The sequence below is a fragment of the Lytechinus pictus genome, chromosome 6 (genome assembly GCF_037042905.1).
Source record: "Lytechinus pictus isolate F3 Inbred chromosome 6, Lp3.0, whole genome shotgun sequence".
Lineage (NCBI taxonomy): Eukaryota > Metazoa > Echinodermata > Echinoidea > Temnopleuroida > Toxopneustidae > Lytechinus > Lytechinus pictus.
Window position 1 is genome coordinate 4,246,553 of NC_087250.1, and position 16,662 is coordinate 4,263,214.

Here is a 16,662-nt window from a genome sequence, read left to right on the forward strand (position 1 = left end):
TTTTCAGCTCGCGCTGCGCGCTCGCATTGTTTGATTTGTGAGTTACCTATCCTCTTTGTAAATTCTTACCAAAATTTGTCAAAACGCTCCTTTATCATGCCAGTATAAAAAAAAAATTGAGCTTATGCATCGCGCTCGCATTTAATTGTTTGAGACACACAGCTTTTTTCTGTATTTAAATAAAAACGCGCTTAGACTGTCCAGTTTTCAGGTCGGAATATCAAAAATTTTGAGCTCGCACTTCGCACTCTCATTATTTAATTGGTGATACTTGTATCCTCTTCATTAATCACTAAAAACAGTCCTAATTGAGTCCCTTTTCACGTTACTATGATAAAATTTCGGCTCGCGCTTCGCGCTCGCATTGTTTAGTTGGATACTTATCTTTTTCATGATTATAAAATCTCCTCAGAATCTTCAGGTCTAAGGACATAAATATCAAAGAATTTGAGCTCGCGCTTCGCGCTCGCATTATATATTAAGACCACATGAGATACCTTATCTTGTTTATAACAATAAAAACTAACATATACTTAAAACTTTAGTCTCTAGTTAGGACTACCCCCTGAACCCCCCCCCCCAAAAAAAAAAAAAAATCAGATTATAGCGGCCAATCGAGAAAAATGTTGATGAAAATATTTTCGGCCCCCCCTATTGGCGAAAGCTGGATCCGCCCCTGCAGGTTAACTGCGTGTGACTTGCTGGACTCTTCCTGGTGTTCTGCGTGGAACTTGCGGGCAATTTCCCGCAACTCACCCGGAACAAGTTTTAAGCATGTGCCAAACCTTTCTGCGGGCTAATCAGATTTGAGTGTGTTCCTACGGGCTACATGCGTGCGAGATACTGTCAATGCAGGTGACCTGCGGGTAGCAAAAATAGTTATCCGCAAGTCTCACGCAAGGCTTGCATGGAACGGGGCCTTAAAACGTTTATTTCCAATCGGGTCTTAAATAGAAAAAAAAAACTTATAAGAATGTATAGCAAAATATCATACAAATTAATTTGAAATAAAATTTAAGCCGTCCCCCAACCCCTGGCTGTTTGCCTCCCCTTCCCTAGTATTTTAGATGATTCCACCTATGTCGAGCAACAAGGAAGGCAATGGTCAGGAACATCAATTTGAAGTAAAATTGAGGTCGTCAACTTTCCCTGGCTTTTGGCCTCCTCTTCCCTAGTATTTTAGACAATTCCGCCTACGTCGAGTAATAAGAAAGGCAATGGCCAGGAACATCAATTTGAAATGAAATTAACGTCGTCAACTCCCCCCTGGCTTTTTCCGCCTCTTCCCTAGGATTTTAGACGAGTCCATCTATGTCGAGCAACAAGGAAGGCAATGGTGAGCAACACTACTAGACAGTTAATAAATCCAAGAGTAAGGAAGACTGTCGTGTAGGATCCCGTCTTATCTTTGATCGCACCTGCAAAAACGACAGAAACACGTCCATATAGTAAGCTAGTTAATAGGTAAGTTAGATATAGTTAGATACTGATTTTTCAATCGTTTTAATATTTCGTCGGCGTTCATCCGAACCGTTGTATAAGTCAATTTTGGTCAAACAATCGATTTTGAGATTTTTGCAGAAAATGAAAGTACAAGCCCTATCCTATTCAGAACTAAATTTCTAGGCAGCAATTTATTTTAGTTTCTTAGATATGAGGGGATTTTCACGGCGATGCCGTACAATGTTTTAATAAAATGTGCAAATACCATTGGAAACGTGTACAGTAGCAGAGTGATACGACGTTTTGACTGACCGCAATTTTAATGAGCGCGGTCAGCCAAACTGTCGTATCGGCCATCTGCACCTCACTGACTTTGCACGTGAACAGTGATACGACGTTTTGACTGACCGCACGCATTGAAATCGCGGTCAGGGGAGCGTTTCATGAAAGGACTTGTCGGACGTTATATCCGACAAGTCCCATTTTATCCGACCATCGTAACAGTACCTCTCAGCCAATCAACAACAGAGAAAGATGTCAGATCTGACAACTTGTCGGATGAAAATGTTGATGAAACACTCCCCTGGTTTGTTGTATTTCCTATGACATTCTTGTACAGGGGTTATCTAAACCGCTCAAACAGAAATTACAAGCATGTAGCTCGTTTGCGATATTTTCTCTGATTCTTGGTTTTGTGTAAAAATAAGGATATCATTGCCAAGACGTTGTCTTGGTCTTTTCAACCGTGTACTTTTCTAGCAATGAATATGTTGTAAGGCTGCAGAGCTAAGTGTGAAAATGTTAATAACCTTTGAAGTCGATTTTCTCTGAAATGGGTTTGCACCGTCGTATGTGTGATACGCCGGTTCGAATGACCGCCGACGATTTATTCACATTTTTTTTTCATTAACCTATTGATTCCTTCTATCTATTAATTCATATATTCATTCAATATCTTTCCGTTTTGATTTTATGGAACATATATGTGACCTACCACCCCAAAACCAACAATAAGTCGCCAGGTACGGTGAGGTTCTCTGTAAGTAGCCAAAATATAAATTTATTATCCCAAAACCAAAAATTGCAAAAAGGGCTTATCTGGAAGAGTAATTATTCTTCTTCATACTGTGAAAAGTCTAGAAGTTGAATAAAATAAAAGATACAAGAGTTTCTTGGACACTACTTTGTCGGACTGCTTGGAAGTTTCACTCAGATTGCACAGTATGCACATCTCATGCTTGAGAGAACCCCAACTTCAAAAACTGTTTCCCGTTTATTTTTTAAGCTCTTGCTGAATTTCCTCTGCATTAGGTCACGTACTTGTAATGGTTATTTCTGGTCAATTTCAACATATCATATATGTTAGGAAATGAATGTTCAAGCTCAATAAAAATACTAATATTCATTTTGGTCGAATTATTCTCGGTTTTGGGGTGGCAGGTCACAAAGCACAGGATAAAAACAGGTTCGATATTGTTTTTTTCCATTTCTGGTGCAGATGCAGCAGCATAAAAACTTGCAAGATTTTGATAATCATCTCGTATTCATCAATAGCACATTGAATAATAATTTGCATTTATGGAAATGAAATATTGTCATGGTTATATTTTTTAATTATCTTTTCAATTTGGGTTGACTTCGTGGTCAGCCATCGAATTCGCCCCCACTTAAAACTCACCAGATTAAGGATATCATTAAGAAAACCTTTAGAAAGAAGTTGCTGATGTTACCGGAATAGTTATTTCTCTGATTTATCCGTGCTTCATACATGCCTCACCTGACATTAGACTCCCGATGTTGCCACCAAGGCCTGCCACAAAACCAAAGATTCCAGATCCAACCGTAAAGTTCTCATTGGAGACGGAACCCTTTAGGAGCGCAGCGTAAGAAATCACAAAGCTGAAGACACACACTCCCTGAAGGAAGGCAGCGACGCACATGACAGGGAATGACGTCAACAGTGGATCGAGTAAGAAAACAGTTGTTGATATCACGCCGAAGATCAGAAAAACTAAGATGAAGTCAATTTTAAGGAAGAGAAATATGATGGACATTATCCGTCCAATAAACCCCCCAGCGCCGGCTAGAGATGATAGTAAGACGGCCTTTGAGACAGGTATTCCATGCCATACCGCCCGTGGGACAAGGAATAGAATCCACGAATTTACAACAACTGCTGAGAGCAGAAGGCAAGGTAATGACAGTAATAAAAGCGGTTCTTGGATGATGATGCAACCTTGAACCGAATGCCACAATCGAACCGCCCAACGCTGCTTTCGTCGATTCTGTGATTCGTCTGTTTGTGGTAAAATGCTGCGTGATTCTTCATCGTGGGTTGCAATCACCTCAGTGCTCTCACGGTCGCAGTCATCACCGTCGATTAAAGGTTTTTGGCAAGAGTCAATTGCCTTTGCCGACTTTACGAATGTCTGTCGACCCTGTCCAATCGCTCTTGTGGACTGTCCAGGAGAAACAGTGGTTCTTTCCGCGCTCTTTGTGGATGTCTGGGAACCCTCTTCAATAGTGTCTGCGGACTCTCCGAGATAAACACTGTTCTTCTTCGCCGTGCCTGTGGATGTCTCTGAAACCTTCCCCACTGCTCTTCTAGTCTGCTTGAGATAAACACTGATAGGAATGGCATGCATGCTGATACCTCCAAGAATGAGCATGGCACCGCTGAATCCATAAGCGCGAAGCGCCCTCTCGACGATGAACGGTACGACCAGGGCGCCTACCGTGCTTCCGAGATGGCCTATCGTATTTACAAGAACGAAATTCTCCGGGAAGTGGTCGTTGAGTAAGACTTTGACTGTTATGTATACCATTGAGAGTCCTAATCCTAAGATTGAGATGGGTAGAAAAAATAAAATAAAATAAAATAAAAAGAGATATAATATATTAATTTAAGAAATGTAAAAGTAATGAGCATCTTAAATTAGTATTGTAAACATTGTGAACAAAACGCTTAAATGCAATACAAGCTTTGGGACAGTGGTCTTCATTATGAAAATAGCGATTTCATGTTAAATATGTTTATAACCGACATTTGAAAAATACTGAAATAGGGGGAAAAGCTACAAGATTTCTGTGAGCAAAATATCTGAAATCTTTAGATTGGGAATGAATATAATGTCAGGAATGCGGTGGGAGCCAATCAAAAATTAGATTGAGGTTAGACTGTTTTTTTTTGTTGTTCTATTTTCAATCAAATTCTGGATTGGTCCCTCGTATTAATTTGAAGAAATTAAAAGTTCAAAAGTGTATCTATGTATCTGTTTCCGTATTTACCTGTTATCGAAAGGCAGAATCCCAGAGCAAATACAGAAGTCAGATAACCAGAAATGATGATTCCTAAAGACGATGTAATAGCTCCCGTAACAGCCATCGCTCGAGGTGAGATAAAAGCACTCTTGAGTACATACGCCATAGGTAGAGCTGCAATACGTGAAATGGGAAATCAAAGCGTCGTGTCGATGCCAAAACACCCTTAAAACCACATTTTCGCGCATGGCATGCGCGCAAAAGCACACTTGGCAGCAAGCAATGCCTAAAGTAATTGTGTAAAGGCGTTTATGCACCAATGGGGTGCGCGAGAACGTTTTGATAAGGGCGTTTTGCACCGACATGAAGGTTATTTAAATACTACTACTACTACTACTACTACTACTACTACTATTACTACTACTACTACTACTACTACTACTACTAATAATAATAACAATGATGATGATAATGATAATAATAATGATGATAATAATAATAATAACAACTATAATAATGATGATGATAATAATAATAATAATAGTGATAATGATAATAATAATAATAATAATACATAAGATTTATATAGCGCACTTTCCATCCTGATTAGATGCTCAAGGCGCTTTAGAGCAGAACAAAACTATTTACATATAATACATGTCTGAACAATAAGTCAATGTCTATCAAAAAACACTTTTGTACAGGTATGTTTTCAGGTTGCCCTTGAAGGTGGTCACTAAAGTCTGGGTTTTCAAACTGTGTGGGAGAGAATTCCACAGGCTAGGCCCTGCATGAGCAAAGGCCCGCTCCCCGCATGATTTCTTAGCAACTGGAATTTGTAAGAGATTAGATGATGAGGATCGTAAATTTCTTGAGGGTTGGTAATGATGCATCAAAGACCTATTGTAACTGGGGGGAAGTTCCATTGGCTATATGAAAAATCAAAAGAAGGATTTTAAAGACTATGCATTCCTTCAGGGGCAACCAGTGAAGAGTTTTCAATATAGGGGTGATGTGGCTGCGCTTGCTAGATATAGTTACAATACGCGCAGCTGCATTTTGCAACCTTTGCAATTTTCCAAGTTGAGAATCTGGTAAGTTGTAAAGGAGGCTATTACCAAAATCGAATCGTGAAGAAATGAGTGAATGTACCAGTTTCTCTGTTGCTGAGCGAGTGAGATATTTTCTTATGAAACCAATATTGCGCAATTGATAACGAACTGATCTGGAAATGTTTGTAATCTGGTTGGACATGGACATGTGAGAATCAAAGATAACTCCAAGATTGCGACATGTTTTTGACAAGGGGATGTCATTGCCTGAGATAGAGATGGAATCAATGTTGAATTTGTTAATTTGAAACTTTGAGCCAAAAACTAAAAACTCACATTTACTATGGTTCAAAAGTAACGAGTTTGACTTCAACCGAGTGTCAATGTCACAATAAAATAATAATAAAAGGTATTTGCATTGCGCCACCTATCTAGAAATAATTTATTCCATGTCGCAGTGTTGTTGTTATTATTACTACCCCGGCCTTAGCTCGAGCTGCCTTTCAACGCTCGTCCATTCAAGGAATGAATCCTGCCAGGTACCCACTCACCTTATTTGGGTTGTGTGCAGCACAGAGTGGATACATTTCTTGCTGAAGGAAAACACGCAATGACTAGGATTTGAACCCACGGCCATCTATTCGAAAGGCGAGAGCCAGAACCACTAGACCACGACGCGCCCCTATAGGAGTTGAAGTCAGGAATGGATATACCGAGATGAGAGGTATTTCCCACTTTTCGCCTGTGCAACGCAGACGGACTTTACGACGGTATATTGATTTGGGAAGAGACTTTTCGGCCCGTCGTCATGGTCGTAAAACTCTGTCCTACAATGCAGATTGTGTGACATGAATTTTTTTTCGTTTCGCATTTGCAACGGAAACATTCAATCTGCGTTTCGTGTGCAAATTTCTAATTGCTACTATGGTTACAGCGATATATCCGATTTAGGACGACTTTCTAGAGCCACATTTGGTTCCTCCCAGAGCGCGAGAGGCAGCCCGGGGGCCCACTTTCATTGACGAGTGAATACCAGGCGCGACCACGCGTAAAGAGGGAAAGAGTGGGCAAGTACGTTACACATAGGCATATGTAACGTTTTAAGGGATAAATTTCCAATACTTGTAAGGTTTCACAAGACAAATACTTGTTAAGGGATGCATTTGCATAATCTGAAAAAGACTTGCTTCCCTTGGTTTAGGGTGCTTTTCGAAACCCCATAGTCGCGCCTGGTATCCAATCATCAATGGAAGTGCTCCCCCCGGAAATTTGAATCTAATCCCCCATTTCTGGGGAAAGTAAAACATAATGCCCATTACATTGTGTGCTACAGGCATATCGTTTTTAATGTGTAGGAGGAGCAAGCAAAAGACCCCCCCCCCGCAAATTCGGATGGTGTTCAGACGAATAGGCCTATTGCATTTGCTGTGTACATATCAACGCATGCGAAATGGTTTCGGCTGGAGAGGTGATCTGACCCATGGAATCAATTGCAAGTGATCCACCAATAATCCACATTAGATGCAGTATCGATTCGATATGAAGTTGACGGTTTTGAGTCTCTCGCTCCTGAAATTTATGGTTTCTTTCATCTTTTTTTAAATACTTTACACTGTTTTTATGTTTCCAAACTTGGATATTTGTGATCTTGGAAGGTGATTTTAACTTCTTATCTTGACTAACTGGACATTGTATATCTGGTAAGACTACAGTGACTCGTTTTTGAACTTACGCTTTTCAAATTGATCAGAGCCTCCGTATAATTTTATGTATGCGTACTGTGGTTATAGTCGCTTATGCTCAAACTGATACTCCGCCAATTGTCCATCCAGCTATAGCCATGGTAAAGAATGGCTCAGTCTAAACTTTCCAAACCAAAAACTAACGTCGGATATGGAACCCCAGGTTCAACTGACTTTAGATGCAAACTGCCTAAAAATATAACTATATCAGGGATCAACACGGCCTTATATCATATTCCGAAAAATCACCTCGATCAAGCAGTCCTGAAAGATGATCATATAGATTATGTTGTGAATGAGTTATGCTCTATCTACCCAAACCTGAACAGGAATATTTGCCGTCATTATTGTATTTCATCAGTTAACAATAATGAGAATGTCCGAATAGATTCATGCTCAGAGAATTATATTTCTGACTTAAATGAGGATGAAGATCAATAAAGTTTGATTTTGATCCAAGATGGCGCTGTCATGGCTGATGGTCAAGTTGGTTTTCCTCTCGATACTACTGATTTGAATATCAATGAAAACTCGGCCAGTTCCATGAGAACTGAACTTCAACAAGTATCGGATAATCCCAAGGGCAATGAAGTCCTAAACAATGGTGTACCTCATCAACTTGAAAATAGAGTCAGGGATTTGGAATCCGTTGTAAGAGACCTCCGAGCCCAGTTGCTGTCTATACAAGAGAAGATCGCACAGCCCACAAGCAATGGAAAATGTAGCAAGATGCTCAATGGTACTGCTAATCGCATTGTCCTTGCAACAAAAGGATATAACTCTGCTACTCACATGACAACCAATGAAGCTGAAATCGATCCTGCCACGACAAGAACAAATTATCTGCATTGTCACGAACAAAACCAACCTTCAATGGATGAACAGCTACGTCACTACCGAGCAAGACATCAACTCATGAGAGCTTCAATTAATAATTCTTCGACATCTGTACAAGATGCTCATTCAGCCGATATCCTAATAGTTGGTGATTCCATGATAAAGGGCATCATACCTTCTAGGCTGTCAAAGAGACCCATTAAATGCAAAACACTTCGAGGCGCTCGCATTGGAGACGTCTGCGACATTGTCTGCGAGGAAGCTATTCAGCTTTTAATGCAAAGGAAGTTCTTCTTCACTTCGGCTCCAATGATATCACCTCTCATGACACAGCTGAAATAGTCGCAAAGCTTGAATCATTAGCTGAACAGATTACTGATTTAACCCCAGCGAAGAAAAGTTGCTTCTCAACAATAATCCACCGTCGCAGAGAATCATCGAGCTGCTACGAGAAAGTGAATTGTGTAAACGCGGCTTTGAAACTTCTAGCCAATCAACGAAGCTGGGCTGTCGTAGACAATGACAACGTCACGCCTGACATGCATCTTGCCGCTGATGGCGTTCACCTAACTAAATGGCACCGGTGTGCGTGTATTGGCACAAAACATCATCGCTTATCTTCGCGGTTTAGCTTCACGATCAGCGTTTCGCCCATACGAAGCTTCTCCCACTGTCGCCAGCAATCAGGAAAGAACAAACGACATGTTGTCTCAACCCATGAACCAACCTCAGCCTTTTTGGCAAGCCAAGAAAGCGAAATTTCGCAAGAAACCATCTCGCCGAGTCTTTCCAAGAGATTGGTTAGATTGTTTTCAAACAGCTCGGAAACTTCTCAACGACAGGAATTAGACAATAGCTACACAGACTTAGTTAACAACTGCAAATACTATGAACTTGAAGATGGTATTTTTCCCCAACTTCCCGTACATGGACTGAAAATCGGTCACGTTAATATTAATTCACTTCCATCGAAGATAGAGGAATTAAGACTCAGTCTAAGAATGTGTAAATGTTAAATACAAGGGAATGTGTAAACAATATGACCAAACAAAGGAAATAAATATATTCGGTAAGCAATAACAGTAATGATAATCAGACAATTATGACAATGAGGGTAAAAAAAATGTATAACGATCTCGATTTAACATCTGCAAGGCTATTTTTTTTTTCTTTTTGAGGAAATAGAGGGATCCACTGAATAGCATGACTTTTAAATGTGGACTTAAGTTAAGTTAAACCAACCTAATTATGTCATTTAATATATAACCCCATGATTGTTCCACTGTGCGCTGAATAAGACAATAGTAATTCATCCTACATGAGCAAGTTAAGAATTGATGAAGAGGTTTGAGGTTCGAGCCCTAGCTAGCAAGATCACATCTTTCGGATATCTTGTTAAAGGTCGGTCCAGACGTAAATTCTAACAGCGTTATATTTGATTCATTTTAGATGTGATATCGGGGGCCCGTCTTACAAAGAGTTACGATTGATCCGATCAATCGCAACTATGGACGGTCAGCAACGTTAACATCGATTATGCATGTTTATTCAAAGTATTTTCTAGCTATGGTGTATCATTCATGCATTCATTGTTTTCTTGATAATTCACTATGCTTCTCTTTGCATATAAAGGACATTGTGCAAATTTTTCGTACAAAATAATAGGGCATTGATGGATTTCCATAGAGTTACCATTGATTGAATCAATCGTAACTCTTTGTAAAACGGGACCCGGGTCATATTGAAGCCTCAGAAAACCTACTATACAATGCACACCCAAATACACACGTCCACATTCAGATTCTTACGAGCACCCACAGTGGCAAATGTAGACAAACGCCTTGCCAAAACACGTGAGTGCTGCGGTGGGATTCGAACCCCGAACCTTGTGATTCAAAGTCCTGAAACATATCCACTGAGTCACAACACCGTCACAACACCTCTACCAAAACCTTTAAATAACTTACATCCAAAGGCCGTCATGGCAGCCGGCATGCTACACACGAGTCCCAATGACGAGGCATCAGTTGAGAACACAACCAACATGGTCGGGATCAACACTCCGAACGACCTCATTGTGGCTATACGGAGGAGGAATTTACTCAAAACGATCAGGTACTTCCGTTTATCTTGTGACTCTCGATTATGCTCCATCTCAAACAAGATTCACCTCTGCTAAGGCGCAGCACGTTTGCTCATGGAAATATAAAACTATTCTTGAATTGCAGCGGAAAAGCTATATCTACCGTAAAGAGGTATTTCATCCACACCGAACGTCTCCGCTTCAAATCATGGCCCCGAGGAAACTCTCAAAGCATTGTATCATGAGATTGGTTGTTTTGTAAAAAGCCTTTTCAGTGATGATGAAAATATATGCTTCTCGCATACCGAATAGACCATCCATTTAGGACCCTGGGAACGATTTTTTTTTTCGATGGGGGTACTGACATGGGTTGAAATCTCTCTTCAAAGATTGGAGGGATAACACAATTGAGTTTTTCGGTGTTTTATTATATACAATCACACATGCAAGAACCCCCCCCCACCACACACACACAAACACACACATATATATATAAACTCCTCAAAAAAGTTTGGAAATCTGATTTTGATCGTTAATTACTCATCGGATTTAGTAAATATTAATGCATGATTGATACCAATAAATAGATCATTATTTTTTTTTTAAATGATACCCTACATAATATAATTATGGTTCACTTGGATGTGCAGTTCCTTGAAATGTGGGGCAAGGTCAACATTGAGAAGTTGCAAAATGACACAATATTGAAAGTCAATGTTTTTTCCCGTGATGATTGAGTTTCTCAGCGGTTTCATTTGTTTTCATGCACCTTAACATCAACATTAACATGGAATCAAACACACCTCTGCACAAGCAAACACATAAAAAAGCAAACAATCATGCATGGGTATTTCAAACCACGACCCAAACCATATAATGTTATCTCACCGAACCTTCACTACATATTCCACAACGAAACATCAATAATGAAGAAGCAGGGGCTGAACAAGATTCGTACGTAACAAATAATTACTGCTTGATCGCGAGCAGAATTCTTTAATAGACATTCTGGCTTGATCGAAAAGGAACCTATTATAAGGACTGTCTGCAGCTACCCATGAAGACGATATATATTTCAACAATAAAACACAATGCGAGCGCGAAGCGCGAGCTGAATTTTTTGACATTTCAACCTAAAAACTGGACATTCTAAACACTTTTTGTAATCGTGAACAGGAGAGGTGTATAACTATGCAATTGATGCGAGTGCGAAGCGTAAGCGGAAACAAAATTGAGATTCAGACCTTAAAAGGGGACCCTCTATGCATGTTTTGTAAATCAGGAAAAGGATGGGTATCTTCCTATATTAATATTGTGAGCGAGAAGCACGGGCAGAACATTTTTGACATTCTGATCTGAATCTTTATTATTTGAGCACGTTTTAAATTAATAATAATAAAAAAAAAGTTGCGTATCTGAATAAGCATGGGTGCGCGTGTTTAGTTATATACCTATAATCTTGACATTCTAAATACGTTTCCATTTATTTCCATTTATGCTCAATTTTATACTGTTTTTTTTTTTTACGAAGTAAGAATGCCCTTCTGTAAAATTGTACTTGCTTTGAATTACTTTATATTACTTTGTATTATGTTTTGAATGGAAATGGAATAAAGAATTGAATTGAATTGAATGCGAGAGCAAAGCGCGAGCTGAAAATATTTGATATATCGATCTTAAAAAAAGCACCTTTTCAAGCATTGTGTAGGACAATTTTGAAAGGGGGAATCTTTCATAAACGTCGTTAATTTCTAGCATCCCCGCTTCCCAGGGTCACTAGCGTACCTATGGTTTATTTTTTTTTGCTTGTCATTTTTTATCTGGCACGAAAACCTTTATTTGTGCTTGAAGACCTTTTTTTTTTGTCGGTAAATTTTCTTTTGCGGACGATTTTGCCCAACCCCCCTGTGGAAAATCCAAGGTACGCTACTGCCCAGGGCCATGTATTCATGCCACTGATGGACTCAGCGGGGTGAAAAAAAAAACAACCCTACTTTGTTAAAAGTGGAGCAATTTTATGATAACCAAGATTATTTTTAGGGCTTGCATTCTGATAAATCATTAAACGCAGGTTGATGATTCTTCCGAATCCATTTCAAAGATATTTAACCAAGTAATTCAATGAAAATATTATATTTTCGATTTTCCAGTTACTCCCATTTCATGACACAAATATTTTGGAAAAATATTTGCTGCAGGACTACAGGGGCGGATCCAGCTTCCGCCAATAGGGGGGGGGGCGAAATTTTTTTTCACCCATATTTTCCCAGACGGTCGCTAAAAGCTGATTTTTGTTTGTTTCTTTGAAGGGGTTGTCACAGTGGCGTAACGAGCGAACAATTTTTTAGGGGGCTCAATATGGCGTATAGCGTAAAATTAATAACAAATTGCGAGCGAGCCAAAATTTTGACATTTTGATAACAACAATTTAATTCGTGATAGATTTTGACATAATATTTGGAAAATGATATTATATTTCACCCTTGTCTCTTTCCTTTTCTCTTTTTTTTCTTGGTCGTGATTTTTTTTTTTTTTTTTTGGGGGGGAGGTAAAACGCCCATGTCCTAACAGCAATTTATTAGCTTCATTCTTATTAATAACAAAAATGTGTAATAAATTCATAAGCCCTATTTAAATAGTGTGAGCGCAAAGTGCAAGCTTTTTTTTTTATATTTCACGTATTTTGTTCTGAAAATTGAACATTTTTGGGCAATGTTTGTGAACCTGAAAAAGATGCGTACATGTAGGTAACTAGATAATTACTGCGAGCGCGAAACGCGAGCAGAATTTTTTAATATGCGTTTTGGCTTTGTCGAAAAGGGACCGTTAAAGGACGTTTTGCAGTTTGCCATGAAGACGATACATATTTTAACGAATAAATAATACGAGCGCGAAGTGCGAGCTGAAATTTTATGACATTCCGACCTAAAAAATGACGTTCTATGCACTTTTTGTAATCATTAACGGTATAGGTATATAACCAAACAAGTGATGCGAGCGCGAAGCGCGAGAGGAAAAATAAACAGATTTCAAACCTAAAAACGGCACACTCTATTCATGTTTTGTAAATCAAGAAAAGGGATGGGTATAATTTAGGATCTTCCCACATTATAGTGCGAGCGCAAAGCGCGAGCAGAAAATTTTTGATATTCTGATCTGAAACTGGATAATTTTAGCACATTTTGAATAAAGATCAAGCTACGTATTTCAATAAACATGCGTGCGCGTGTTTAAGAGCTAGACAGAGGCTGAATACGCTTCATGTTTTATCGTGAAAACCAATAATGCGAGCGCGTAGCTCGAGCTGAAAATATTCAATATTCCGATATGAAAAGGGTCAATTTAAGCACTATTGAAGGATGGATGTGGATAGCACTCAATAAATGATGCGAGCGCGAAGCGCGAGCTGATATTATATTATCATTTTGATCTAGGATCAGGACATTCTAGGCCTAAGGATATTTTGTCATCATATGAAAATGATGACTATCTTCCTATTCCTCTTCTTAGGCACGATGTGAAACTTGTCGATATCCCTTTCTAAAAAGGGGATGATTTAGTTATTTGTGCGTGAAATTTATAAACATTGAGGCCTGAAAACTGGATATTTTAGGCACTTTGTAATCATGAACAGGATTCATGGATTTTTAATGATAATGCGAGCGCAAATCGCGAGCCTTTTTTCTTTATAAACTGTCGTAAATGCGGGATTTTAATCAGTTTGTTATAATTACACGCTGAATAAGACAATAGTAATTCACCCTACATGAGCAAGTTAAGAATTGATGAAGAGGTTTGAAGTTCGATCGAGTCCTAGCTAGCTGGGTCACATTTTTCGGATATCATGTTAAAGGTCGGTCCAGACGTAAATTCTAACACCGTTATATTTGATTCATTTTAGATGTGATATCGGGGGCCCGTCTTACAAAGAGTTACGTTTGATCCGATCAATCGCAACTATGGACGGTCAGCAACGTCAACATCGATTATGCATGATTGTTCGAAGTATTTTCTAGCTATGATGTATCATTCATGCATAATTGATAATTCACTAAGCTTATCTTTGCATACAAAGGACATTGTGCAAATTTTTCGTAGAAAAAAATTAGGGCATTGATGGATTTCCATAGAGTTACGATTGATCGTATCAATCGTAACTCTTTGTAAGACGGGGCCCGGGTCAGATTGAAGCCTCGGAAAACCTACTATACGATGCACACATAAACACATACGTCCACATTCAGATTCTTACGAGCACCCACAGTGGCAAATGTAGATAAACGCCTTTCCAAAACACGCGAGTGCTGCTGTGGGATTCGAACCCCGAACCTTGTGGTTCAAAGTCCTGAAACATATCCACTGAGTCACAACACTGTCACAACACCTCTACCAAAACCTTTATACTTACATCCAAACGCCATCATGGAAGCCGGCATGCTACAAGCTAGGGCTAGTAACATAAGTGACGAGGCATCAATTGAGAACACATCTAACATGGTGGGGATCAACACTCCGAACGACTTCACTGTCGCTACCTCAACGAACTGGACGACGAATTTACTAAAAACGATCAGGTACTTCCATTTATCTTGTGACTCACGATTATGCCCCATTTCAAACGACAATCACCTTTGCTATTAGCACGTTTGCTCTTGACAAATACAAAATGATTCTTGACTTGCAGCGGAATTATGTTATGTATAAATATAGATATAGGACTACCCCAATTTAAGTATTGGGTCCACGATGAACGTCTCCGCTTTGAAATATGGCCCTGAGCTTCAGAGTCATAGACCTTTCATATGACGTATACTGACAAAAGGCTTTTATATATTATCAATCTTTTGATGAATTGAATATTTATTTGTTTTTTTAGAAAGCCTATTCAATGTCTCTGTAATGCTTTAATGATTCTCGCATCCAGAATATAGGCCATTTATGCCACTGAGAGGCACAGCGGGGTGAACTTAACAGCCCTGCGTTGGCAAAAGGGGGGCAAGTTCATGTTGACCAAAATTATTTTAGGGCTGGTATTTTGATAATTGAGCCTAGATAAAATTCAAGTGTGAACTAAAATTTAGATCAAACTTTTGCGGATACCAGGGTGTCATAATTCTTCCGTAATCATTTCAAAAATAATTTTCCAAGTAATTGATTTGAAATTCATTATATTTTGGTATTTCCGAATGATTCCCATTTTACGGCAAAATATTCATATGATAACTTTCTGCCGCAGGATTGAATGAGTTTTATTTGAAGAAAGGGTCGCCAAAGGACACTCCAAAGTGAGTAATTTAAAGGGGAATCCAACCTAAATGAAAATTTGTTTTTGGAGGAAAAAGAAAAATCAGACAAGTTGTTAGGTAGAAGTTTGAACAATATTCGACAAACAGTAAGAAAGTTATGATTTGTTTAAGTTGTAAATATTGGTAATCACTATGGGGACTTCAAATTGGCCACATATGTGATGTCATAGTGATGTAAGGTAATGACTACTCTTCCATGTAAAAATCCAATACATAAAATGACAAATGTCATTGTTCAAACAAGTTTTACTTCAAATCATGTTTTTCTTTCACAAGGACATAAAGTAATATACTACCATAATTATATTTAGATTACTGCCCCAGGGAATGGGTAATTAGGAAAAAACCACAAATCCCTGATAATGGAGTAGGCCTACATCGCCTATGGAAAAGTTGTCCTTGCCCCTTGTCATAATTTACTTACCCAGTTGCATACTTAAAATCTGCAGGCTTAGGGATCTCAATCTTAAACCAGCTATAACTTTCGTATTACTTTCCGATTTCTTTCAAACTCCACCATTCTGTTTTATTTATATTTCTCCTTTCCAACAAAACACTTTATAACCAAGGCTGGATTCCCCGTTATAGTGGAGCGGTTATGTGACAAAAAATGGCCAAGATGCTCGGATCTGGCAGAAAGTGTGAAATTTGGCATACAGGGGTATTTTTGGGCGCTGATTTCAAAAATTGCCGGCCCCAAGCGATTTGACCATCGGGTCGGCCGCCATTTTGAAATCCAAGATGGCCGCCATGATAAATCATTAAATGTCAATTTCTTGAGTTTTACATGGCATGTGACACTGAAATTTGGCATATAGGGGTATTTTGAGGCACTGATTTCAAATATTGCCGCCCATCAGCAATTTGACCATTTGGTCGGCGGCAAAATGGCCGCCATCTTGAAATCCAAGATGGCCGCCATGATATATTATTGCAAT

General features: G+C 39.0%; 1 protein-coding gene across 1 annotated transcript; it reads right to left on the reverse strand.

Moving 5' to 3' along the window:
• Positions 1-1,287: 1,287 nt before the first annotated feature.
• On the reverse strand, positions 1,288-15,031 carry LOC129263550 (uncharacterized). Its single transcript, XM_064100635.1, has 5 exons — positions 14,827-15,031; positions 4,732-4,878; positions 4,041-4,282; positions 3,221-3,872; positions 1,288-1,418 (listed from the first exon to the last, which is right to left on the reverse strand). Exons 1-5 carry the CDS (start codon positions 15,029-15,031, stop codon positions 1,288-1,290), a joined length of 1,377 nt encoding a protein of 458 aa, XP_063956705.1.
• Between the last annotated feature and the right edge of the window lie 1,631 nt (positions 15,032-16,662).

What these genes read in the sequence shown, in the direction of transcription:
- LOC129263550 (XM_064100635.1), bottom strand. Translation starts at nt 15,031, where the DNA reads ATGGGGCATAATCGTGAGTCACAAGATAAATGGAAGTACCTGATCGTT. An exon ending in ATTCTGCCTTTCGATAACAG is followed by an intron (nt 4,283 to 4,731) that starts GTAAATACGGAA and finishes TCTCAATCTTAG; the next exon opens with GATTAGGACTCTCAATGGTA. An exon ending in CATCGGGAGTCTAATGTCAG is followed by an intron (nt 1,419 to 3,220) that starts GTGAGGCATGTA and finishes TCGTTTTTGCAG; the next exon opens with GTGCGATCAAAGATAAGACG.